This window comes from Esox lucius, chromosome 22 (genome assembly GCF_011004845.1).
Source record: "Esox lucius isolate fEsoLuc1 chromosome 22, fEsoLuc1.pri, whole genome shotgun sequence".
NCBI lineage: Eukaryota > Metazoa > Chordata > Actinopteri > Esociformes > Esocidae > Esox > Esox lucius.
In genome coordinates this window covers 10,274,630-10,299,688 of record NC_047590.1, presented here as the reverse complement: position 1 = coordinate 10,299,688, position 25,059 = coordinate 10,274,630, and the positions used below count along the sequence as shown (strand labels likewise).

General features: G+C 44.5%; 3 protein-coding genes across 14 annotated transcripts; 1 reads left to right on the top strand and 2 right to left on the bottom strand.

The window, feature by feature from the left end:
* Positions 1-72: 72 nt before the first annotated feature.
* Positions 73-5,627, bottom strand: LOC109614922. 2 transcript variants are annotated; one of them, XM_020042274.3, is made up of 7 exons: positions 5,559-5,627; positions 5,292-5,456; positions 3,859-5,190; positions 2,689-2,811; positions 944-1,141; positions 393-530; positions 73-309 (listed from the first exon to the last, which is right to left on the bottom strand). In XM_020042274.3, exons 1-7 carry the CDS (start codon positions 5,623-5,625, stop codon positions 173-175), a joined length of 2,160 nt encoding a protein of 719 aa, XP_019897833.3. In that variant the 5' UTR covers positions 5,626-5,627; the 3' UTR covers positions 73-172. The 2 variants fall into 2 exon arrangements, 1 of the variants encoding a protein (XP_019897833.3); XR_002195916.3 differs by having other exon boundaries at positions 218-309; positions 948-1,141.
* A 1,247-nt stretch (positions 5,628-6,874) lies between these two features.
* On the bottom strand, positions 6,875-16,640 carry ppef1 (protein phosphatase, EF-hand calcium binding domain 1). Of its 11 annotated transcripts, XM_010886453.4 has the most exons (22): positions 16,130-16,638; positions 15,323-15,963; positions 15,069-15,082; positions 14,815-14,963; positions 14,508-14,540; positions 14,004-14,131; positions 13,782-13,842; positions 12,726-12,895; positions 12,262-12,376; positions 11,868-11,914; positions 11,598-11,764; positions 11,059-11,095; positions 10,748-10,897; positions 9,912-10,031; positions 9,633-9,803; positions 9,485-9,556; positions 9,049-9,234; positions 8,547-8,689; positions 8,208-8,314; positions 7,903-8,066; positions 7,659-7,743; positions 6,875-7,520 (listed from the first exon to the last, which is right to left on the bottom strand). In XM_010886453.4, the coding sequence occupies exons 4-22, from the start codon at positions 14,861-14,863 to the stop codon at positions 7,321-7,323; spliced, it is 2,205 nt and encodes a 734-aa protein (XP_010884755.2). In that variant the 5' UTR covers positions 14,864-14,963; positions 15,069-15,082; positions 15,323-15,963; positions 16,130-16,638; the 3' UTR covers positions 6,875-7,320. The 11 variants fall into 11 exon arrangements, with proteins under 11 accessions (XP_010884755.2, XP_034145773.1, XP_034145775.1 ...); XM_034289882.1 differs by having other exon boundaries at positions 15,069-15,963; positions 16,130-16,639; XM_034289884.1 differs by having other exon boundaries at positions 14,815-14,867; positions 15,069-15,963; positions 16,130-16,639.
* A 284-nt stretch (positions 16,641-16,924) lies between these two features.
* rs1a (retinoschisin 1a) lies at positions 16,925-23,921 on the top strand. The gene is made up of 6 exons (XM_010886460.3): positions 16,925-17,117; positions 17,260-17,285; positions 17,682-17,796; positions 22,018-22,159; positions 22,602-22,797; positions 23,098-23,921. The coding sequence occupies exons 1-6, from the start codon at positions 17,066-17,068 to the stop codon at positions 23,248-23,250; spliced, it is 684 nt and encodes a 227-aa protein (XP_010884762.1). The 5' UTR covers positions 16,925-17,065; the 3' UTR covers positions 23,251-23,921.
* Positions 23,922-25,059: the final 1,138 nt, after the last annotated feature.

Below are 25,059 nucleotides of genomic sequence, written 5' to 3'. Positions count from 1 at the left end.
TACACAGTTCAACTTTTTTTATGTTGCAGTATCTGCCAGTCAACGTTTTATATTGGTGTATTGCAAAGCTGAGTGTGTTATCTCGTGTAAAAGGTTCAACGGAATGTTGAAATATGTTAAATGCAACTGCCTGTGTAAACCAATCTTTAGCCATTTCCATTTTGGTGTCCAGTTATTTCCTTGGTTGACACTTCTTCTTACTGTACAGGGAGAGGCGGTGAGACTTAGGACACACACACTTGTAGCTTCCTTTGAGGTTCAGGCAAAGATGAGAACAGCCACCGTTTCTGCGACTACATTCATTTACGTCTGTTGACAAAAACCACAGTGAAAGGATTGGTCAGTGCTGGTCAGTTATATCTCCAGTATTTCTGTCAGAGGACGCATTTTACCTTGGCAGCGCCATCCATCACTGTCCAGGTGATACCCTTTGGGACAGATGCAGCGATGGGAGCCAAGCAGGTTCACACACTTCCATTCACACCTGTTTGCAGGTTCGCCCGCACCTCTTTGTTCACATTCATTGATGTCTGCAAAGGTCAAAGTGTCGCTGTCATTCCAGCAGTTTCGAGGCATTTTATTTAGTGTGCCTCCTTTTACAACGAATACAGCAGTGGTTGCAATCGATGCTGGCCGCAAAGAGAACATTGCTTACATGGGTACAGTCTCCATTAGTTTCAATTTCTTCTGAAATCACAACACTGCTTATCTTCCTGATTGTAAACTATACTGACTGTAATTCCACGTGTTCGATACTCACCGCTCATATCCCATTACATGCTCACCACCTATTGTATATAACTACGTTATTGTATGTAACTTTGTGTAGATACTCCATGTAAGTCTGTTCACCAGTAGCATCACCGCTACACCAAGTACGGTTATGAGTGTCTGTATGAAATCGTTTCTGACTCGAACGAGAATCCACCGCGGTTCCTCCCACCTACACACTCCTCTCGGCTTGACGGTCCAGGAACCGGGTTTGAGGGATGTCTTCTGTATCCTGCTGGGCACTGAGCCACGCAGGTCCTCCCGTCCCCGGCCAGGGTCTGTCCGTAGGGGCAAGAGCAGTGGAACGAACCGAAGGTGTTGACGCAGGTCTGTTGGCAGCGCCGCCGGCCCTCCACACACTCATCCACATCTGAGCACAAACACACGTGCACACACAAGTGCGCGCACACACACACACACAGAGACGTGACAGTAAACATACACAAGCGTTTTGTAAGATAAAAGGGGAGCGCTCTTTCTCTTTCCGTGTCTCTGTTTCTCCTTCGCTTGGGCAGACCTCATCGCCATGGGGACCACCCACCCCTTCACCGACACCTTTCATGTCTGACAAAGTGCTGTTCTGTGTGATGACGGCCTTTTGTTTTGAACCTGTCCGTGTTCATTCTCGTGCCACAGCGGCCTGTATTAGCTCACATCCACCTGTTTCTCTGTGGCCCGTGATGTGATTATGGGTTCTACAGGCCTGGCCCTGCTTCAACTGAGGAAATGCTGAGAGACAAGACTCAGAAAACATCTGGTTCATAAAGGAAGCTGAAGTATGTGGAAAATCACTCTGGGATGCGTGTTAAGTTTAGTTTGTGTGTGTTTATAGCTGTGTGTTCCCACCCCTTCTATCTTATTCTGATTTATTCATTAATTGTAATTCACCTTATTCAAACCTTGTTTGGTTAATCAATGTGAGCTATAATCAGGCCCGCTTAGGGTTGCAAAACTGGGAACTTAGGCTGGTATTCCCGGAAGTAGAGGGAAATAAGCAAGCAATCCGTAATCCTCCATCCAGGATTGAAAGAAAAGCATGGAATTTCTAGAAGGCTTTGCAACCCTATTCCAGCTTGCTCGTGTAGTGAATCATACGGCTGTACGGAGAACACCACCTGTTTATTCATACAGCACAGCAGGTAATAATACTTAGTACTTGAAGTTCCAGAGAATCCACACAAATAATGGGTTACCACCACTAGTAGTCAGACAAAACCAGTGTGGTAAAACCGAACTCGGAGAACTCAACACACTTTTCTAACACAGCTAATGTCAACCATTAGTGGTGCTCTAGGTGGATAATTTGGGTGTTTGACCCAAGTCAAGTCTTGAACAGCGGCTTTTCAGTGAACTGGAAAATGTAGCTGGTGAAACACTGAAATGGTATGTTGACGCGCTAAAGCCTGTCCTTCTGTTTTATTGTCTTAGTGTAATGGATTGAGAATGTAAAGCTTAATAGAGGCTTTTCAGGCTGTAAAACAGACCAAAGAATAGTAACTGAATTCAGATGTGAGTATGGGGAAGAACATTTGACACAGTGATGTTGACAGCTGGGGAGAATGTGGCTGTTTTAAAGCTAGTTTCCCAAACATTTATAAATAAAGCTGAAAGAAAATCTTTCCATTCTAAATGCTGGTTTGTGTTTTGGGTCTCTTGCTCAGACATTATTAAAAACAACAGGTAGATTTTTCTATAAATGGGTCCATTATCTTTTCTGCACAGTTTGATGTGTTTGAAGTTTTTAATCTCTAATATAAATAATAAATACATGCATTTTAACATATTTGTCACTTTGTAAGAGCGTGTCATTTGCAATGTCAGCGCAGTGGTTGGATATCCACAAAGGACCAATATATGAAATGTTTTCACTCACTACTATCAGTCACTCAGGATTATGGTGCACATGTACATTCCTACCTCTACAGGTGCGCTGGTCCTCTAGCAGGGTGAAGCCTGGTCTACAGTGACACCGGGCCTGGTCCTGGTCCAAAGTGCACAGCTGGGAACACCCTCCGTTGTTCAAGGAGCAGGGGGTCACTTCTAGGGTCAGAGATTAATGGTCAGACGTAGAAAGGTCAGTATCGGGTTTGCCATAGGTTAGAGCATTGGACCAGTAACTGAAAGTTATTCCAGAGTTGATGAGTTAACATTTCTTGAGCAAAGCACTTAACGCAGGATGCTTTCACAATTAGTATGTCTGAACCCATAAAGACACCAACAGTGTCAGGGGATATGCAAAAATATACATTTCCATTTCTTACCACACACAACACTAGTACATGTCATATGCTTGTACATGCGTGAAACAAACAGGACAAATATTAGCCTATATATTAGCCTTTGACCTAGGACAACAGTAAGGATGGACCGGCCAGACTCGTCTTAAACCTATTAGCTGTACTTTGCTGGAGTGAGTCCTGCAGGATGGTAGCTAATAATACCTATTAGTTGGCACCAAACCCCAAAAAACACCAGTCCCAATTCACTCCCAACCCTTCAATGGTTTAGAGCAACAGGATTTACAACCTCCAACACCGACAGGAAATTGGATAGGATTAAATGCAATGAAATGCCGTCTCCGTTTAAATGTATTTGTCTGTTATATTCATTGTATTTCTACGCATTTAGTCCTTAACGATTTCCATGCAAAATCCAGACCGATCACTTCTGAAAAATGGGGCCTGTGTGATTCCACTCAGTCTGCCAGTCAGTTACTGATGGATACGAGTTAAACAGACGTTCTGATGTCGCAGAGGAGTAATGTAGAAACCAGAGAGAGCTCCACATGCCTCCTGTCATTACCCATTTCTCTCATCCCAACACACAACAACTCAATACATCCACTAACAGGGTTCTCAACCAAGGAACTCCAAGGAACCCGACCGACTCACCTGCCTAAACACAGAATACACTCGACCGGGTCAACACGCCAACATATGCAGGGTATTTATACAGAGTGTTCAGGGTGGGTGGAGGGGGGCTTTTATGGCCCTCTGGAGAACATAAATCTACAACTGCATATTCTAGGCTTTAAAGGATTCTGGGGAGGCATTAAGCTGGGGGGTGGGCAATAGCACAGGGACCTACCCAAGCAGACAGGCGTCACACCACTCCAGTGGCCTCCCTGGAGACAGTAGCTGTGTGGGTTGCCGTGGGCCAGTGTGTAGCCAGCATAACAGGCGTACTGGATGTAATGCTTGTAGTCCTGCAGACCGGGCTTCTCCACCGTGCGGAAGTAGAAAGTTCCGTGCACAGGAAAGGGTGGGTATGGGCACACTGGCCGGCGGTTCACCGTCCCAGTCCTGGGCCGCTCCTCGGTGTGACCGGTGACTGGGCGACGGTCCAACTTGAATGATGGAGCCGTGTCTGGAGAGGCTATGGTGTGTAGAGAAGTCTCGTCGTCGTCGCCAACCGACCATGATTCAGTCTCTTTCGCCTTGCTACCGTGACTGTTGTGCTTTTCGGTTTCAGTGGCCTGGGCCTCCACTGGGGCAAACTTCAAAAGGTGATAGGCTGAGCTGTTCCGTGCTAGTTCTGGTGATGTCACATCAGCCTCAAGCAATGACGATAGTGCCTTGTTTGCCCGGTCTCGAGAACTGTCACTTGTGTCCGTTCGATTCTCCTGGACGGCGTTGCTAACGTCACCATAGCTTGTGTTGGTGTTGTTGGTAGAGCTAGCATTAAAGATGTGGTTCCGCACTGAGACAGATTGGCTAAGAAATGCTGACTCTCTGGGTGTGTGTAGGAGGGTTGACAGCAGAGACCCCCAGGTATGAGTGGGGGAAGGGCTAACCCCAAAAGGACTGACCTCGGTAGGACTGACCTTAGAGCTGAGAGGTTCCATGCTTGCTTGGCTGGTTGAGTTAGGCTCTGTGTGTGTCTGTGGATGGGGCTGCTGGGAAACTGTGTGTGTCTCTGGGTGTATGCCGCTCACATCTGCTGCTTCCGTAATGCCCTGGCCAGGCTTTGCATGGGTGGCCCCCATCAGCACCTCCTTCCTGGGTAATGAATCCTCGAGCTCAGGCTGGGCTACAGAGCTCCCCTGGTGCCCATACTTTCCACCTGAGGAGACTGCCAGGACGGATCTGGGAGTAAAGGTCTCTGTTGTAGCCAGGGATGTGGAAGTCTTAGCTCTTGTGGGCTTTTGAAGTGCTCCTTCTCTGCCTGTGAAGACCATGGTGTCTGTCAGAATCCCCTTTATGATGTGTGTTTTGGGGTTGAGATCCAAGCCGCGTGGGTCTTTCAGGTGGGTGTGGACGGTCTTCAGGAACACCTCCTTGAAGGCTGTGTTAGCGACGGTGTCGTAGTGAATCTGCAAACGGCTCTTCAAAGCGACATGAGCGTCATTGTTTGGGTTCTGAATCCTAAGCACGGAGGCTGCTGGCTCAGGATGCTGTCTACCACTCATAATGTCAGATTCTAAGACAGGAAGAGACATGGGGGAGGACCATAATTAAGATCAAGATTGGGATCAAGATTAAGTCAGTCGATGGCTATCAGTACTAAATCAAGTCGCTCACCCTTGCAGACAGGCTTGGTGCCATTCCAATTCTGGCCCTTGCAGTAGAGCAGTGAGTGTCCATAAAGCCTGTAGCCAGCATCACATCTGAACAGAACCCAGGACCCATCTTCCATCAGACTAGTAGCACCGTGTTGGAGATTACCGGGACTAGGACAGCCCGAGGCTAGAAGACAGAACGTTCAGCACAGATTAGAGGAGAAAGGACAAAAGAGTCATAAACCCAATAAATACAAAAATGCCAAACTTTAAGTCTTAAGGAACTTACCAACACATACTGGAGTTTCCCTGGACCATCGACCAGACACACAGCTGTTGGTTCTGTATCCATGCATCTTGTAACCAGAATTACAGGTGAACGTCACATACAGACCTCCATAACGGAAGAACGTTCTGCCGTTCTCCAGATGTCGAAAGCCGCGGCATTTCTCACCTGAAGACCCTGGAGAAACAATTCAGATCAATGCAAATAAAGTAAATCGGACACAAGAAACAAATAATTGTCTCCTGAGAACAGTTTACTCTGACAAACCGCTTATATTCACTTAGATAAAACAAATTACTCCGATGCACAAAGTTACCATTTATCTCCTGAACCTTTTATAAAGAGCTTGGAATCGCAAACCAAACAGAGGCGAGATGAACTCCAAACCCACTTGACAGAACACATACCGACTGACAGCAGCGGACCTGGAGGAAGGGTCCAGAACAGAGCGACCAGCGTGGGCAGCAGCCCTGTCAGAGCCCCCATGGTCTCTCCCAGTTGTCAACCGAGGTGTTCTGGATATTAGCCTAGAGCCCCCACGTTGGACCAGTTACAGAGATGAGAGGAGGGTTGTGACAGCCTAGCGACATTGACCGACAGAATAATCTTGGAGAAAAAAGTTTTTCCTCTTTCTCGGTGTCCTTGATCCTCTGGCACCTGATAGTCCTGTCAGGTGTTTATGTAATGTGTGTGTATGATATCCTACAGACCAGACCTGTGGAATTCCTCTCTTCCTCCCAGGAGGTGTAGGTTTTAGGGGCTGGTCCTGCAATTACTCCTCCCTCTCTGTCAGTCCCTCCCAGGAGGTAAAGGTTCGCGGGGCTGGTCCTGCCGTTACTCCTCCCTCCCTGTCCCTCCCTTCCAGGAGGTGTAGGTTTGAGGGGCTGGTACTGCCATTACTCCTCCCTCTCTGTCAGATATACTGTGGGTTTTACAGTTCCCATGCATTGCTTCTTAATTATGGGGCTTTCAACACACCTTTGTCTTTCTGTGTGGGGACATGACACTTGACTCAGAAATCCATGTTTCTATTCCTAAACCTAACCCTTATCCTAACGTTAACCTCAGTAATTTACCTTTTATGCCTAAACTTAACCTTGCCCTAACATCTAACTGGCAACGCCTAAAGCGAAATGTAACCCCAATTTTAACACTATCCCTACTTCAGGTCCCTGCATTTGCACAGACTCAGATCAGACACTCCCACAATACAAAATGTTTTTAAAAGACATATTTACTGAACATTTATTTACTGAATCTAAAAAAATAAATTGTCTGTCAAAGAAAATCCAGACCAACTAAAAAGCTCAACCAGGAAGTTGTTACATTGTGACTTTAATAAGGCATGGAATCCACCACACAGTATTTATAGGCATCAAATACTAGAAAATATGTCTCATCTGACTGGTGTTGCAGTGTTAACAGACCTTCTTACATCAATAAAGGAAGGCTGGGCAGAGGACTGGGAAGTATAAATAGCTGAGACACATTGATCCTTCCCCATACCAGTAACTGGTTAGGGAAATATTCTGGAAGCTGAAAAGCTCTTTGTAAGACAGTAAGCATTCCTGCCATCCACAGTGTAGATATTGAAGTTCTTGTTATTGTCTCTGAGTCCTGCTATTAGCATTTGTTTTTATTCAACCCTGCTGCTGGTCTTTGTAATTCCCACTCAGCTGCACTGCTGGTATTTGCAGTTCTCTGTCAGTGGAGCTGCTAGTCTTTGTAGCTTTCCCAGCCTGCTGCTGGTATTTATAGTTCTCTTTCAGCACTCTTGCTGGTCCTTGCTGTCTAGTTTGTGCACCACCCTAAAGGCCTCTAGGAACTCATTGAAGTCGATGCTGCCATCCTTGTTGAAGTCCATAGTCCTGGCAAGGTCATCAATGGCCTTGTTGTCCACCTCCACCCCCAGATGAGCACTAAACAGCCTCCACGTCTGACGGAACTCCTCAGTGGAGATCTGACCTGATGGTGATGGGGTTATAGAAGAAAAACTATTAAAACAATTAAAGCTTTTTCTTTATTACAAGTTAACGGTTCCTGTACATGTAACATGACCTGGCTGGCTTGTAATCACTAGTGGTCATTATCAGCGAAACGTACCAGAATGGTCTTTGTCGATGATGTTGAAGATGATCTCAAGGTCTGTTCGATATCTGTAAAGAGTTTCAGCAAAGTTTGGAGAGACCTAAACAAAAGGCAAGATTAGTCAATCAGTGCATCTCTGCCTTAAGTCCATCATAATTCAGACACTGCGAACAGAATGTATAATTAAACAGCCTGACTGTTGGACCTCAGTGAAGACAGGACGTATTGTCAGAGGTTAACCTGGCCCTTTGGTTCCTACCTGGGGGATGGGTTGTCCAGGGCCCATGTCCTCGAAGCAGGACTGGTACTCCACCATGCCATCGGGTGCCAGCCGTGCCAGCCGTGGTCGCAGGGTCCTCCAGGGCAGGTCCATTCTGAGGACTGACTCCACCACCACGGCCCACTCACTGACCGATATGCAACCTGGAACAGACCCACCACACAAAGAAACCAAAAAGGTACACAGAGGTGGGGGCGCGTTCCATGTCGTTTCAGAAGTCGGCTGTGTCCTGAGGACTCGGAGGTGTTGTCTGACCTCTGGCAGTGTGTGGGTAGAAACCTTACCACTGTTACTTGTGTCATAGTGTTGAAAGGCAGCCATGAGTTCAGAGCGATGGGCAAACAGCTTCTCCTGTAGTGCCCTGACAGCCGAACCCTCGCCCACCCTAACCCTGTTGAAACGCAGGCAGGCAGCTCAACTTAGCGAACATTTTGTTGATGGCACTTAAAATCCTACTTTTTATAATCCTAACCGTAATCATAATCTAAACCTAACAGTTACCTCAGTAATTTAAAATGTTTGCCTAACTGAACACTAACCGGTAATACCTACGCCTAACTGTATATAACGGACCCAGTAGGAGCCTGAGCAGCAGACCCAGGCATGCCAGGCCCGATACCTACCTCTGCATGAGGGTCAGCTTCCGGGTGGTGTGGCTGACCTGGTACTGGAAGAAGCGAGGGACCAGCTCTTGGCCCAGCTTGATGTAGGCCCCACGGTTACTGCCCTCCTCATAGTAGTTGGACGCAGAGAAGATGGTGATCACCTGGCAAGAACCATTCAATTACATGACAAGATCTTAGGGAGAGTAATGGGACTACATCACGTCTAGCCACCTCCAGAACGAGTGACGAAAACCACACTGAGGTTACACTCGCACCATGCATCCGGGCGACCTTCCATCTGGATATTTTGTGCCACCCCATGCATAGAACTGTGTGTCAACTGGGTAGACTATTCTATTTGTGTGTTGTCTATCGCTAGCAGGACCATAACACCAAGTACACAGAGTCTGTGCAAATGTGTACAATGAGTGTGTGCAAAATGTGATCCGTAGAGGAACTCGGCTGAGTTCTCTCTAAATCGTATTAAGTCCTGGACTAAAGAGAGGCCAGGAGAAATTACCTGTCCGTCGTGACAGAGCTCATAGCCCTCCCGTTTGCACTCGTGGGAGCGGATGAGGAGGCTCAAGGCGTGCTTCTCTAGCAGGCGCCGGGTCACGTCTGGGCCAAAGTAACAGCCCCCTCCTCTGAAGGTGTTGGGACGGCAGCCTGGCTGGCTCTTTGGGTCGCTCCACAACAAGTCCACCACCTGAAACCGGGTTACGTGTCACTCAGTGAAATCAGTGTTAATATCTTTGCACTGGTTCTGCTGGCCTCATTGTAATTCAGTGTGTTGTGTGTGTGTCCACAACCATTGTACAATCGTCACGGTCTAAGTTGTGAACAAGACCCTTATATTTTCTATGTAGCTTTTTGTAACAAACTGACCCAGCTCTCGGTCATGACCAAAGAACAACTGCCATTGTCCTCCAGCCAGTAGGTGTCACTGTTAACCTCACCTGTTTCCACTCCACCTCCTCCCGGGATGGCAGAGGGACCAGGAGTGCACTGAAGCTATCCAGAAAAGGAGCCTAATGACAAGATCTTATTACTATGTTGCATCCCAAAATCATGATTTTAATTGTTATCAACACAGAAATTAGGCACCTGGAAGGCGTCAGTGAGGCTTGGCATGCTGGCAGATGGGCAGGGGTGCGGTGTGAGGCAGGGGTGCAACGATCCCCGGGGGGAACACATCAACGAAGAGGAAGAGGACGACGAAGAGGAGCCACTACCCTGCCTTGTGATGTGGCAGTGTCTCTTCTTGGTAGTCTTGCCCTTACACACATACACACACATAATGAGGAAGTAATTCTGTATGTAGCAGGCTCCAACAGAAACCATTAGAAAGCAGTAGTGACCCTGAACACATCAAGGCCCACCCACCTCACTCCTACGGCTGTCACAGAGGGGACTCTCTGGCCGGCTCCACAGGGGCGCTCTACTGCTCCGGGCCACCTGCGTATGCTCTGGAGTACACCTGGGAAATCTCATGGCAGACTTCACCTGTGGAGAGAACAGAGTTTATTGTTGTGCATGTTTTGACCGCTACAGAAGAATACAGTAAGGCTGTGATGCACAGTTCAGTCCTTGTGAAAGGTTACAGATCGATTACGTAGAGTTCACACTGCGCTGCCTTGAAACATTTTCAGAAAACAAAAGGGGACAGAGGGATGCACTGTATCTGCAGATCATTACATGATCCTGCCAGCGCAACACTTAAAGGCACAAAGCTTAACCACTTGACATTCACTTCACACATCCGACTTGTTTAGAAAGTCCAAAATAGCAGCCAGTGTCTATAACTACACATCATCCATTCATAGTGTCTAAAACTACACATCATCCATTCATAATGCCACACTGCAAATACATTAACTTACACATCCTTTCTTGGCCTAAATGTAAAACAGGTCAAATCCAAGGCAACACGGAGTCAAATCCCTTTGTAGGTAAGTGTTATGAAAGCAGCATCATGCCTGGGTCATCGTAAGGGACAGGGGAGTTTCTTTGGGGGAATATATTTTATATTAGAGTTGGCTTTGCAACAGGTGTTGCATGTATCAGTCCAGAAATCTGAGAAAATGTTCAAATATTGCTGTCCATCAGCGATTCCTAAGCAAATGTACTCAGGCGAATATGCCTATTGTTCTTCTAAAATACATATTGCAGTCTTTAAAGACCGCAGCAGTGATGCAGACTTTTGCCATCACTGTTCTCACCTTGTGTCTTTCAATAGAGCGGAGGAAATCCAAGTCCGTCACGTCTGATATTCCTCCATGAACAACGAGCACTTTGTTGTCAATGACTGTGGCTAGGGGCAACAGGCTGAAGACTTCTTGGATCAGCTTCAGGATATCCCTGCCGTGAGTCTACAGATGAGGGAAGAAGACAGGGAAAGTCGGGAGGTAACCGGCGTGCAGGGTCACAGTGACAACAAGCCACCAGGGGGTGGTCACTCGCAGGTGCCAGAACACAGCTGAGAAATCAAAGGGATCTTCAGAAAGCACAGTGCACATAGAAGGAAACTCACCTTGTACTTCTGCATTACTTCTTTAGTGAATCCATATCTGAAACATGAAACACTATGAAGTCACACCAAGGCTTGCACCGATGCAGACAGTTGTTTAAGTGTATGTTTCCTAACTGGAGAAATCAGACAACTAAATATTTCATGACCAGTTTTAGACAACCTTACCCACGGCAGGCTTTTATGGTAGTAGTTATTATACACACATCCACAACAGGACTTATGCAATGTCGGAGTATCAGTGGGAAAAACACGTTTAACTCAGAAGAAGTGTTCAGCCGCTCAAAAGGAATGCAAAAACATGAATCATTAGGTAAGTCAAGAAAAATATAGTAAATGTTACACTTTAGTAATTTAGCAGGCCGTCTTGCTCAAGGACAGAACAATGGATTTTTTCACTTTGCCTGTTCTGAGATATGACCTCGCTAGCTTTTGGTTACTGGTCAGATGCTCTAAACACTTATCTGCTGCTCGGTATATAAGGTTGGTTTGGCTAACAGTAGCCAACTATTCTTATTCTGTGTGCACGCGCACGCACCTACCTGAGGTTCATTATGTGATCCTCATGATTGCCTCTGTTCAGGTGCATATGGTCTGGATAGAGCAGCAGGTAGGCAAACAGCAAGATGAGGATCTCTACGGACTTCTTCCCTCTGTCCACGAAGTCCCCGTTGAACACATACGGGGTCTCAGCTGAGGGCAGGCCGTTCTGGGAAAGCGTGGAATTGTAACGTAGTATGGAAGAAGCAGGAAGCAAAGGCTCTGTTTTGCATATAGTAGGATATTAGTTTCATTTTTTTTAAAAGCCCTACCTTGTAGAATATAAGCAGTAAGTCATCTAGTCGCCCATGCAAATCGCCTGAGGAAAATTTGGATTATGGATCATGAGATGACAGGGTATAGTAAATCTTGAGTTAATTGACATAATCAGTGTTCTATGTGTACAAAAGATTAGTTTCAAGCATTCTTGAGTTTACTGAGATGCGTCTAACTACAGGTAAGGAAGTAATTGGGGTGAAATGAAGGGTCTTCATTACAAGACCTTAATAAACAAGACCTCTATTTTGTCAGCTCTTACGGGAGGAACTGTGTTTAGGAAGTATTGGACACTTTATAAACACTAGATATGGAGTGTGTGATAAGAAGTGAGGCTAGTTCCAACCAGAAACTAAAGACCTTTGAACCAAACATTTTTCAGGAACCTACCACATATTGTGATCTCCTTGGCGTAAGGTGTGGAGAAGTAAACGACATTTGGCATCTGTCTGAGCAGTTTCTTGGTCTCTTGTAACAACTGCAGCACAAACCTGCCATGGAGTTGCTGAAAGGACAAGCGATGCAACGTAAACCTTTAGGCATAGACACGCTGTTATTTGATTTCTGTCCCTAGCTGCCTTCCGGTACACAAGAGCTCCAATCAGCTCCAGTCAGATTAGATCCCCTCCAGTCCATATAATGTTATTTGGATCTAAGAGTCCAAACCGATCATAATGGTGTCGGGTGTCTCTAGTGCAAGTCAGGCCAACAGCTCTTTCAGCAAATGTCTATCTTCATTTCATAATAAAGCATGTAAATGAAAGAACATAAATACATGGAGAGGCTTCATGAATATAAGCCCTTTGAGTCACTGTGGCCGGAACACTTAATACGTTGCTGGAATGATACAGTACCTGTTGGTTCTTGAAGGCCGTGAGCAGAGCGTCGGTCTGGGAGACGGTGAGAGGGAAGGTGAGGCGAGGGCCGTTGTAAGACTCCGGCACGATGATCTGTTCATGGTTGGTCAGTCTGGCTCTGTCCGTCTGGGGGTTGACAACTGGGTCCAGCAGGTGGGAAATCAGATCTGGAGTCAGGTCGGAGCAGCCGCAGGTTTAATCAGTGATGAATGGGGAAGTGAGACGTCCCACTCTCTGATTTTTTTTTTTCTTCCTGGTTTATTTACAGTCAACTAAGCAGAACACATCCAGCTGCTAATGAATCACTGTGTGTGGGAGTCACCCCTTTTTTTAAAGTCTGGAACAGTGAGCATTGTTTTCAACAGACTGAGTGGGACATCTTGATTTATCCATCATCTTTGGTTTAATAGAGTAGGATGAACTAAACATGCCTTGATTATTAAGCAAAAAAACAAATATACATGTTTTGGGCAACTATGTATGATCCTCTTCCACGACATACACATTTCCAGCAATGAAAACGATATATGCAGTCAAACCAGGCATCTTAATCGTTTGGTAAATCTCCCTTTCACTCTCTTTAGTGGCTTCAGACTCAATCTACTGCATTTTCACAACACACGTCTCTGTACAGCCAAATAGTAGTTCTCATATGTACACTTCTAAAACCCATAGCAAAAAATAAACAGAAAAACACAATGTCCTAATAGATGTCATAACTATGAGATCTGAGCACCACCCTATTCTTATGAACACAAAGGCCTGGCTAGCTAATTATCTGCAGCGGAGTGTTGGTCTGTACCTCACTATACTCCACATTACAACAGGAGAAAAAAAAAAGAAAATATTGCACAACGATGTGGTCGCTAAGCAACCGTCTCACCAATACAAGCAATCACTACAGAAAGTCACAGACACCCATAGTAAAGGCTTCACATATACCTTATAATTACTCATCTACACAACCTAGCCCCGATTTTAATTTTCAAATGTGTAAAGTAATTACTCACAACCAGCTACAATGGGGAAAAAAATCTGTTATAGCCTTGTTACCTGGTCCATTCCCACTCAGCTGTGTGAAGTTGTCCAGCATGAAGCTGAAGAAACTGGAGAGCTGTGGAAAGGTCAAATGCAATATTAAACAGTACTAACATTGTGTTGGGTGAGGAACTAACATCTAGCAGAATTTTAAGTTTTTTATTATTATTCTTTAATCTGAGGCCTTTTCAGGTCTCAGACAAGGTCAAACAATCTGTTACATATTTATTCTTTTACCTGTAGCTGGTCCTGCTCTCCTGCATACTCTATGGACTGGAAGATGTTCCAAGTGTATCGCTGTCTCATCTCTAACCTGGCTATGTATCGACGGTACCAGCGCTGGATCAGGATGGCAGCCTTCATAGCTGAGCGGAGGAGATGGGAGATAAGAGGACAGTTTAATGGTGGTCGATTATTTTTAATGACATCCCCCTCCCAGTACTTATCAGTACCAAAACAATCTTAGCCATTGGCAATCCAAAAACACAGAGCACACCGAGTGACCAGGTGCATTGGCTAATTAAGCACATTGACACAAAGACTGTACAATAGAACACAAATATTACAGGAAGATAAAATAAAACCGTACTGCTGACCAATAAGACAAGGATACAAGAACATTCATCAACAAAACAAAGCAGTAAGAATGATCAATAAGACAATACAGTAAAGCTAACCTGGCAAGACATAACAATAGTAAGGCTTGACCAATGACACAATGATTGAGGTGATAAGTCTTACTCAGAGCAGGGCTGGGGATTTTGGCTGTCACTTCTGTGAGAAAAGATGGATTAAAAACATTGAGAGTCTGAGAACGTTCAGAGATGACAATTGTCAAAGTTAACAAGGGGTAATAAAGCCCTTTAATCTGAAATAGGTGAAGAAAAATAAATATACGGAGACAGAGTGAAGAGAGGGCGGCAGACAAAGAGAGAGATAGTCAGGGGAGCAGAAATCATTGGGGAATTTAATAAAAAGAAGTTTAGTGAAATAATATTAAAGAAATAAAGAAAAGGTCCAGTGGTGACTGTCAAACCACTTGACTTACCCGGCGTCAGCCTCCTAGTATCTATGGCAACAGAAGAGCCACATCCCATAGTGCTGTTGGAAGTAACAGGTGTCCAAAAGTCATCCGTATCAGTTAATAGAGGGTTCCCGATGATTTAATAATTCGTGTTTGGCCATTCTGTTATAGGGCTGATCGGAAGATATTGGGAGTTTAATGATTGACATAAAGTCAAGTTTAATAGTTTGAAAATAAACTCCACTTGGACGAATACAGCCCCTAAAACGCGATCTCACCTGTCACCATGGCTCTTCGGGAAAGAGAAAAAAAAACACAAATAGTGACGCGCACATCATTCCACCAAATTAAGGGCAGGAGGATTAAACACATTGAATATATACATCATTGCTCTATTTGTAGGACTTAATTTTAGCATGTACAATTCCAATGACTCCGGATACTCAATAGGATATATAGTCAAATAGAACCGCCTACGCCAGTAAACGAAAATCATTAAGTCCAAGACCCACTTTGTTCAAATAGAACTTACCAGTTTATATCCAGACAACGGTGGAGTTAAAAAAAAAAACGATTAAATATTCGTAATGTACCAGCGAGCTACCTCTGACCTTGTTGCGCACATTGTTAAATTCGTCGTTTAATTCGAGATCGCCCGACGCGCGCTAGATGTGACCATTTCCCAACACAGCCTCTCTGATCACCTGGCGGCCGCATCAAATTAACCCAACGCAGCCAATAAGTTTGAAATCATGCCTCCGTCATTGTTCTAATTAATTGGACTGGAATCCGTTAGGCGTAAATACAAATGAATGAGTCACCACATTTAATCATTCAAGCCTCAGCTGCTCAATTCCCAATGCCACAGCCTGTGATTTCACACAAAAACGCAAAATACAATAAGTTAAAATAAATAACTCTTTAATACATTTAAAATAACATTTGGCCTAAAAAAAATCTAAAAATAAATCAAGCCCCGGGTTGTCCGGCTTGCATTTTCTTTTGTCTCTTTATGAGCTGTGCAAAGGCAATGTGGACTTCATGGTGGGTGATGACTTTCCTCCGATTGAGCCGTGAAAGGCGGGCGGCGTCTGATCCTACTATCCGCGACAACACCCTCCGGTGGCAGCTTGACTCCAACAAACCCCGATCCATGGTAGGGATACCGCTACCCTTTGACGTAAATAAACATCATTAAAAGTTGAACGTTATCTATGGTGACTGTATATAAATGGGACACGAAGATTTCCACAAAAATCTTGAATGCCCCATTATCACAATAAATCACTTAATTGCGATGTCAAATGTGGGTTACTACATTAAATTAAAAATGTCAAACCTCCTTATGAACCTTGTAGATCAAAGTGGAATAGAGCTGTGTTTTTTTCCTAAGCGCTCTTCTGGGTTTCTTCGTTGTATTGCCAGAGACCTTCATTGTTTTTCTCTTTGGGTTTATCAAATTACCACATTTAACAATAACCTTTTTATAGGCCTATACCACTCCGCGCTGTATGATCGAAATTGAATTCAGCCGTGAGCAATTAAGCTAGATGACATGCACCTGTTCTTAACTGGGTGGGTCTCGTTCAGTTTCATCGTTTTAAAACTTTTAAACTCGTTTTAATTTGTTAACCCATCTGGCCAGTTGATTAGCAAATTCTTCTAACTTCTATTCTCTCGGTGGCGAATAAAATAAAAAAATCACACCCCATATGTCTTTAAATGGTACATTTTAAATGTTATCCTGGCCTACTAATCCATTATTGAATTGGGTGTTAATTTTCTATTCAACACACACACTCACTGCAAGATCCACTGACCACACTTTCCACCAACACACACACACACACATACACACACACACACACACACGCACACACTGCGTTCTATGAACGAAAACAACAAAAATCCAAAAATAGACAACCTCCAATGCCGTGATTACACCTTCTGCTCCACAACATGGGCCACTAGGCCAGACAGCTGGCCCCCCTTCAGGGGAATTAGCCCTTATGTTTACGCTCCGATACATTACACATCGCATTACCGTACCCTGACTGCATCTCCCGCACTGGCCCTCAACCGATGTGGGAGGGGCTTTGTGAGGAGATAAAGCGTATTAGACGGGCCATTAGTGCCTCGTGGATTATCATAATCCAGCCCCAGTGCCGTCAGAGTGGCCTGAGTGCGTCGTCCCGCCAAGGTCCCGTATAGTGTTGCGTTAGTGGTTTGGGCCAGTGGTTTCCTAGCTGTTTTGGACTACTGACGGAAGACAAAGATGGAGCCCCACGGACATTGTATTCTGGTGGCCCTTCTGCTAGCTAGTAACGGTATGTAGTTTCCTCATTTTTATTAATGCTGGGACTGTTAGGCATATCTGATAAAACGAGTTGTAAATGAAATATAAATGCCTTGTGTGTTTTCATTGCTCTCCGTCTGTCTGTGTGTGGCGCTGGCGGCCGGGTCCCACAGTTCTACTAAGCGTACGCTCTCAGGAGGTAAGCAAAATCAGATGTATGGATCATGGAAGGTCTGCCTGAAATGACTGCTGTCCGCAAACGAAAGCTCAGCGCTCAAAATCCTCCTCTTGGGGACCCCCAGGGATTACCTCAGACAGGGGCCCTTTGCAATTTTTACCCACCTGATTCAGTAATCCAGGGCTTGATGACAACCGTCAGTCGATTGGGTGAATAATACGTGTTAATGGCGAGACAAAAGTTGACCCATCCAGACCAGTGACCAGCAGTCATCTATCAGTTAAATTTTCCTTGCATCCTTTCAACTTGCATTCTATTCAGAAATGATTGGAGGATGTCAGATGGGAGGTGTTGCTTGCTGTCTCATCTAGTGGGTTTTGAGGAGTAATGTGGCATCTTCCACTCTGTGCGTTTCAGGAAGTGGAGGTCACTGAGAAATGGACTGAACAGGCCTGCAGGTGTAACTGCGATGGGCCAGAGTCCCCCACTCAGTTCCCCTCCCTCTCCAGACGTGTCATGGAGTGCATGCCAGGTAAAAAACAGGCCTCCTCTCTCTCCCATTTCCCCCCCTATATCTCTGTTTTTCTCTATCACCCTCTATCTCTTTATTCTTACTCTCTCACACCCTCTCTCTGCCTTCTCTCTTTTTCTTTCTTTTTCCTCCCCCTCTCTTTGCATCTTTGTCCCAATCTTTCCTCCTTCATAAATATATGAAAATTGTCACTCATTTTCTAGTGACTTTGTGAAAGAGCTTCTTTGCTGTGAAAAAGAAGAGAAAAGCAGATAACAGTCATGGTACTTGTTCACTTTGGATATATACTAGGAAGACTTACTGAGGTTCTCTTGCATTGGTGCTTTTGTCATCCACCCTTTGTAGTTGAGCTTTAACAGTAGCCTGTGTTATTCCGTGAACTGTGGAGAAGAGCTTTCTCTGTAAGCCTTCTTGTTTCCTCCTCTACCTTCCTAACATAAAGCTGGGTGTGACTCTTGAAATAAGTAGGATTGGAACAGATCAATACAGGGATGGTTTAGACTCACTAATCTTTGCCATGAAGGGACGTGTCCTGTGAGTGATCATACGCGCGCCGCGTGACTTTCCTTTTTAAGGTTGCCTTTATAAAAAAGCATTCCCTATATCTATCATTACGTTTAAGGTTGATAGCCTTCTATTCTGAATTTCGGCTAGTTCCCAGACACTTCAGCTACATATTCGTGGAAGGACTGATGGAAAAATCTGACAAACAATCTGTAAAAAAATCGTGAGAAATTCCTGACACTATGAATTGACTTGGTCTACCAACCAATCATCTTCCACAGCACCTTCCCTTGTGGACCAAAGCACCTATTACTAATTATAATTACTTGTATAATGAGCAAAAATTTCAATTGCCAGTAAGTTCACTCCCCTAGAATGATATGGCCGCTCCTACGCTGGGCAACATCCAATAGTTGTTGTGCTAAGCTTATTCTGTATGTGCTGTATGCAACAGCACATCGGGGACAAGGTTTTTCCTAAGTGATGAATGAGCTGCAATTGAATGTTGGCTGAAAAGATACAATAACTCGGTGTCTGCCAAAAAAACCAAACATTGAATGGCTGAACAATAAATAAACATCAACTAAAAGAACAACACTGGTGTACTTACAGTGTAATACTGTGTAACAAATTGGCATGAAGTTATGAGTTCCTTAAATTAGATTTGTCCCCAGTGGAGTCGTCGGGCTTTGCGGGGGTTTAAAACACAGAAGGAAGTGTGTGTACGTGTGTGTGCCTGCCAGCCTGTGTGTGTGTGTGTGTGTTTGTTTGTGGATAGAGAATGTCAATTATATTAATTCTGGGCAAGCCCTCGCCTGTAGTCAGGTGGAACGTCATTAATTAGCAGATGGAGGGCCTCCCTGTGGCACCCGTCACAGGCTGTGTGCGTCTGTGTGCGTCTGCATGCATGCAGGCGTGTGTGTGTTTGAGGGAGTACTCACATAACACAGACGCACAGGGAAACCAAGAGCATACAAGAGAAAGATTCTCATTACCATGCACCTAACTTGCTGATGTCCATATTTTATATCTTTCACTGAATTCGGGTTAAGGTATCTAGACTGTGTGTTTTTAATTCCTCCTTCGAACCAGGCAAGTCAGAGGGGGAACGGACATGACATCCCTGACCCAGAGAGATGCCACTGGACAGTGCTGTATGGCAGAAGGATTATCCGTTCACGAGAACGGCGTTGTTATGCACAGATTACTGGGACCAAAATAGGAGAACCTGTCTGCCCTTCTAATGGTTCTAAGAAGGAAAGGTGTTGATGGGGAGTTCAGAACTCTGTCTACCTATTCAGTGAGGAGAGTGGATGGAAAAGAGTGTGTTGGGAAATGGAGCGCTATTCCCTACGTAGGGAACTCCACAGTTGTGTCGCAAATGTTTGTACGAAAGACACAAACGGGTAGGAATTGGTACCCAAAATACGTCGGTCCATTTGTTTGCGCAAATGAAAGAAAAATCCGAAGTGAAAACGACTTTTTAAAAGAAGAACGAAGACGGGAAACAGAGCCGTGTTACCCCTCCCCCACAGCCAAATAAGGATCCCCTCTCGCTTTCTCTCTCTCTCTCGTGAAAACACCCCACCTTCCTCAAACAATATCCACTCTTACCTCCTCTGCCAACTCTCCCCCATCCCCAGGCCCCCGCTCTGCCGCTCTGCTCGGATGAAGGGGTGCATGGAGCCCCAAAGCACACAAAAACAGGAGCACATCAAATGTGGCATATTACAGGGTTGACTGTAGGAGAGGAGTGTTTGCCAGATCCAGATCAAATGGATCACTCAGCATATACAGTATATGACATTATCTGTAAATGTCATGGTTTGCCAATTGGCTGAGCCATAACTTGGTTGATGGAACATGTTCGTTTCCCCCAAAGAATGAACACCATTATATACCGTGATAATTAATAGCTGTACTGAACAACTATTGATTAGTGAGAATTCCAGTTCTGGTACATGTCTGGTTAGATTAATTTTAGGAATGCATCTCTGCATTTAGGGAATCTGAATCCTCTTGGTTTAGGGAGGGCAGATTACACTACTATGGTTGTAAGTTCAGCCTGTTTAAAGGATTATGGTTTATTTAGGGATATAAATGTAGAAGGACTAGTTCCTCATTCACAGATTTCACTCCTATGGCTCATATGGGTGCTCATGACTTTACACAGCTGTCTAGTCAATAGTTGTAAAACAAAGGATATAGAGAAAGGATATATCAATAGGGGGCATCTATGTGTTGTTGTTTGTAGTTTAAAAGATAAGTGTGATTTTGTTTTTCAGATATTCAAAAATCACTGGTTCCGTGAGGAGCTGAGGGTTAAACCTCCACATTCTTTTGGTCCAATTTCCTAAACTCTCAGGGAGAAAGTAAGTGTGCTGTGATCTTTATATTGTAAAGTACAACAACACAGTGTTGTACTTTACAATACAATAGTAGTAATACAGCATTGATCAGAACAGAGTTAATTTGTGTGTTAACATTAAGGGCATGCAACCAAAGGCAAATTCTCTGCTTGTGGTGTTAGAGACATCAAATACATTCAGGTTTTTCATATATTTAGGATTTCACTGAAGTTACAGGTAGGACCCAGGTGTGTGAACAATCGATCAAATGTCCTGGTCTAACACACAGTTCAGGTCTCCTCCAACGAATAGATGAGTTTGAAATATTTGTGGCACCAGAGACCAGAAAGTTGGGATTATCAATGTTTGAGTCATATATATTAGAGTAATCAGGGTAGAGTGGATTTCTCTTATCCACTGATAGGCTAGGTGTAAGATTCACCATATTACTTATACTAATCAAATCCTCTTAGATCTCCACGAGTCCATAAAGTGGGTTAAACTATTTAGTTCAGGAAAAGGGAGCTAATTCAAAATTGTATCATAGAACCTTTATTCTTGTATGAATCTGTCTAATGCACATTCTCAGCATTTTCTTACAGAAATATGTATTATATTTTGTTGCTTTGACTGGATCAGATCTGAACAAAACATACGTCTATCAAGCGCAATGCAAACAGAACCAGACCTCTGGGGATCTCAATACACCCCACCACTTGAAGGGACTATAACCACGCAGCAGTATGGAGGTTGTGCTAATATGTGACAGCCTTACCATCTGCCGTTGTTCTGCTAATGGATGTTTATCTCTCAACATGGATGAATTAAAAGGATAGGATTTAGGAGTTGGATGATGGAGATGGATGATGGGGATGGATGGATCAGTCTCTAGTTTGGACCAAAGGCAGCGTCCCAAATGACCTCGTAGCCTCTGTAGAGGGCTCTTATCCTGGTCTCATGGATTGTTCTCAAATGCAGTGCGCTGTATAGGGAGAAGGGATAGTATTTGTTACAAATCCGTAATGTTTACATGGAGAAGGGGTTGAGCCAGGACATCTGTGTTTCAGAGGGGCTTGGGGTAGGGGGTTGAGACAGGGTATACAACGCTTGGCCTTGCCTTGTGCTGTTTTATTTCCCATCAACAAGGCGGATGGCTGTGCTAGTTAGCTGCTGGGATGAGGATGCGCTGTCGCCCTTGGGTGAAAATATTGTCCTTGAAAATTTCAGAAGTGTCAGGGAAAATACACAAATCCTATTGACGAGCACTATATTTTCCAAACAATGAGCTTGTATGATGTGCTACTGGGATTGTATTTTTTCTGTGTCAGTTTCTTTTTGTCCTTTCTTTGCTGACATTCCTCTTCTTCAGAATGTCCGTACCACAAGCCTCTGGGTTTTGAGGCCGGATCAGTGAGCCCTGAGCAGCTCAGTTGCTCCAATGAGGACCAGTACACGGGCTGGTTCTCCTCCTGGCTCCCCAGTAAGGCCAGACTCAACAGCCAAGGCTTTGGGTGAGTCCTGTACCACTTGAAGATAATCTATGAAACAGGAATATTTTTTATCATATCCAATCAGGTCAGAGGCCTGCTGGTTGTATTGCTTATCATTTATTGCTCACACCTGGTTTCCCTGGTCTAAATCAGTCCCGGGTTAGAAGGGAAGAATGTAAAAAAAGCAATGGAATTGGTTTGGAGGTAGATTATCCTATTCCTGGAGTCATGCAGATACTACAGAATTCTGACCCAGTTAGGCACCAGACCAACTGAGGTAACTGATTAGCTCAGTTAAAATCAAAACACCTTTCAGTCGAACTGGTACTGTAAAACCTTTATTCTCACATAGATTATTTGTAAAAAAAATATTTAAATCAATCAAACTGTCCCCCTCCAGGTAATTGACTTTGACTAGGCTCAACCCTGTTGACTAAAGAAGTCGGCCTTGGCTTTCCTGCAGGTGTGCGTGGCTTTCTAAGTTCCAGGATAACAGCCAGTGGCTACAGATTGACCTAAAAGAAGTGATGGTGGTGTCTGGGATTCTAACCCAGGGCCGCTGCGATGCTGATGAGTGGATCACCAAGTACAGCGTCCAGTACCGCGCTGACAACAACCTCAACTGGATCTACTACAAGGACCAGACAGGCAACAACCGGGTGAGAACACAACACAGACACTGGGATAGACCATATAAGGCTTTCACCGCACAACAAGAAGATGTGCTGTAACAGCTCAACCTGGATAGCGGTCAGTAGGTTTATTTGTTCCCATGGTCAGGAGAAACAATGTGAGGCACGGGCAATGTGGTTTTACACTTCTTGTATGTGGACAGTGTTGTGTTTTTTTTCTATTGCGTTTCATCCGGCTCGCTCAGGCTTCAGCGTGACGACGGTCACATGTCACATTCGGAAGATTGCACAACCTCCTGAACTTACACAGCTCCCGCTTGTCCCCAGGTGTTCTACGGCAACTCGGACCGCTCCTCCTCAGTGCAGAACCTCCTGCGTCCTCCCATCGTGGCTCGCTACGTCCGTATACTCCCTCTGGGCTGGCACACTCGCATCGCCATCCGCATGGAGCTGCTTCTCTGCATGAGCAAATGCGCCTGATCTGCACCTGAGCTCAGCTCATGTAAACCCGACCCCATCCTCCTGACGACCAGGGGTCCCGATCTCTCCTCTAACCCTACACCTAGACAGGCCAAGGTGGAATCCACAGCTCTGGAAACGTTGTCCCCCTTTCCACAGCTCAGACATTACTGTGGTAATTATGGACCCCTTTATTCCCCACCGCCCCCCAAAAAGGGCTCAGTGATAGGCCTACCTGGTCCCATGTGATTGGTTGTATATGTGACCGTCCAACCGTTTTCAGTACGGGCGCTAAGTGTTAAGATTAATGTGTACTTTTTAAATCATTAGGCCTACTCTGACAGAAAGGGGCTGAATGCACGTGAAGCCCAGTGAAGATGGTAGTTGGGAACGTCAGAGGAAGAGGAGGCTTAACGTCATGTGGTGAATTTAATTGTGTGTACTGTACTGTGTGTAGAGTCTGATGTGGTTTGTGACAGAGATGTCTAGTCGGGGCAAGAAACAAGCTATGAAATGCCAGAGGAAATCTGCATCTCTGACGTGCATGAGAATATGGATTAAAAGGTTTGGGGACTCCTGATGTGGAGTGCAGTGGGGGATTTTTTTGTAATATTGTCTAGAAAAGCCTGTTTTATTGTATTCTTTTAAAGTACCATGGAAACCAGTTCCTGAAATAAATACATTCTCTTGTACTCTTGTTTTTTTGTGACAAATGTTGATGTAGAAAAAAAAAAGAAAACGTGCTGCTCCGTAAAAACCAAACATTTAGACAAGAACTAGCGTGAATGCAGATCGTTTTAATTCTTATTTATGGAAAGGGACAAAAAAGTATGAATAAATAATGCTGTCCGTTGATGTGGCAGGTCATGCAAATCAAAGGTCGTAGGTCAATTTAAAATGAACACAAGCAGAGGGGTGTGTCCACTCGGGTGGACTACACTGCTGCCAGGCGACACATTCCAGCATCAACTTGGGTTCAGTCTTTCACGCCACTTGACTCACAGGTCCCCTCTCTTCCTCACTGTCCTAATGAATAAAAAATAAAACAAGGGAGTGATAAAATCTTTCAGTAGAAGGATAATCTAAAACACTTTTTTTCCCAAGGCATTAAATCCTTTGAGTGTGAAAGATTGTTAACCGCAACAGAATGTCTGTGGGAAGTGATAAACTGCAGCTGTAGCTGCTTTAGACCTGACTGGCACCTAGATCTCAATATAGTCCAATCATAGATCTTTCTCCCAAAATAATTGCTTTACCTGGTAGGTTTCCGTATTGATATTTGACTCAGCTGGGAAGCCACACTGGCAATCATGTTCTTTATACGGGTAAGTATGCTAAGAACATATTCTTATTTACAACAATGACCTGGGAGCAATTATAGTTATTTGTTTTGCTCAGGTACAGAACAACAAAGTTTTTCACTTTGGGTATTAGAGACAGAATCTGAAGTTCAATACAAAAACCAACATTTCCAAAATGAAGAAAACATGCATTGGAACTGGAGATTTTCTGTGAAACTAACTATTTAAATAACGTTAAGCGCTGTAGAGCTGTGTCAGTGAAATGGCTACAGACACTTCCAAACAATTATAGACTTATCTTTGAATGTTGTTTGAGCAGACTAACGCAGTTCATTGGCATACAGTACTGTGAATGAAAGACACAAAAACCAGAGGTAGAAAACAATGTCTGACAAAAATGATCGATGAGGGTCAGAGAACTCAGACCTTAGGGTTCTACAGCGGTCTGAAAAACATGAACAATTCCTTTACGATCACTATTGTTGTCACCCCCACCACCATCCCCATAAACACCATCATCACCACCACA

Coding starts and splice junctions, on each gene's coding strand:
- rs1a (XM_010886460.3), top strand. CDS start 17,066: ATGGAGCCCCACGGACATTGTATTCTGGTGGCCCTTCTGCTAGCTAGT. Junction 17,286..17,681: donor TAAGCGTACGCTCTCAGGAG/GTAAGCAAAATC, acceptor TGTGCGTTTCAG/GAAGTGGAGGTCACTGAGAA. Junction 22,160..22,601: donor CTCAACAGCCAAGGCTTTGG/GTGAGTCCTGTA, acceptor GCTTTCCTGCAG/GTGTGCGTGGCTTTCTAAGT.
- ppef1 (XM_034289882.1), bottom strand. CDS start 14,863: ATGGGATGTGGCTCTTCTGTTGCCATAGATACTAGGAGGCTGACGCCG. Junction 11,765..11,867: donor TACTGCTTATATTCTACAAG/GTAGGGCTTTTA, acceptor ACGCTTTCCCAG/AACGGCCTGCCCTCAGCTGA. Junction 9,804..9,911: donor GTGACAGCCGTAGGAGTGAG/GTGGGTGGGCCT, acceptor TATGTGTGTAAG/GGCAAGACTACCAAGAAGAG.
- LOC109614922 (XM_020042274.3), bottom strand. CDS start 5,625: ATGCATGGATACAGAACCAACAGCTGTGTGTCTGGTCGATGGTCCAGG. Junction 531..943: donor AAGCCGAGAGGAGTGTGTAG/GTGGGAGGAACC, acceptor TGACCTTTGCAG/ACATCAATGAATGTGAACAA. Junction 310..392: donor TGATGGATGGCGCTGCCAAG/GTAAAATGCGTC, acceptor TTTTGTCAACAG/ACGTAAATGAATGTAGTCGC.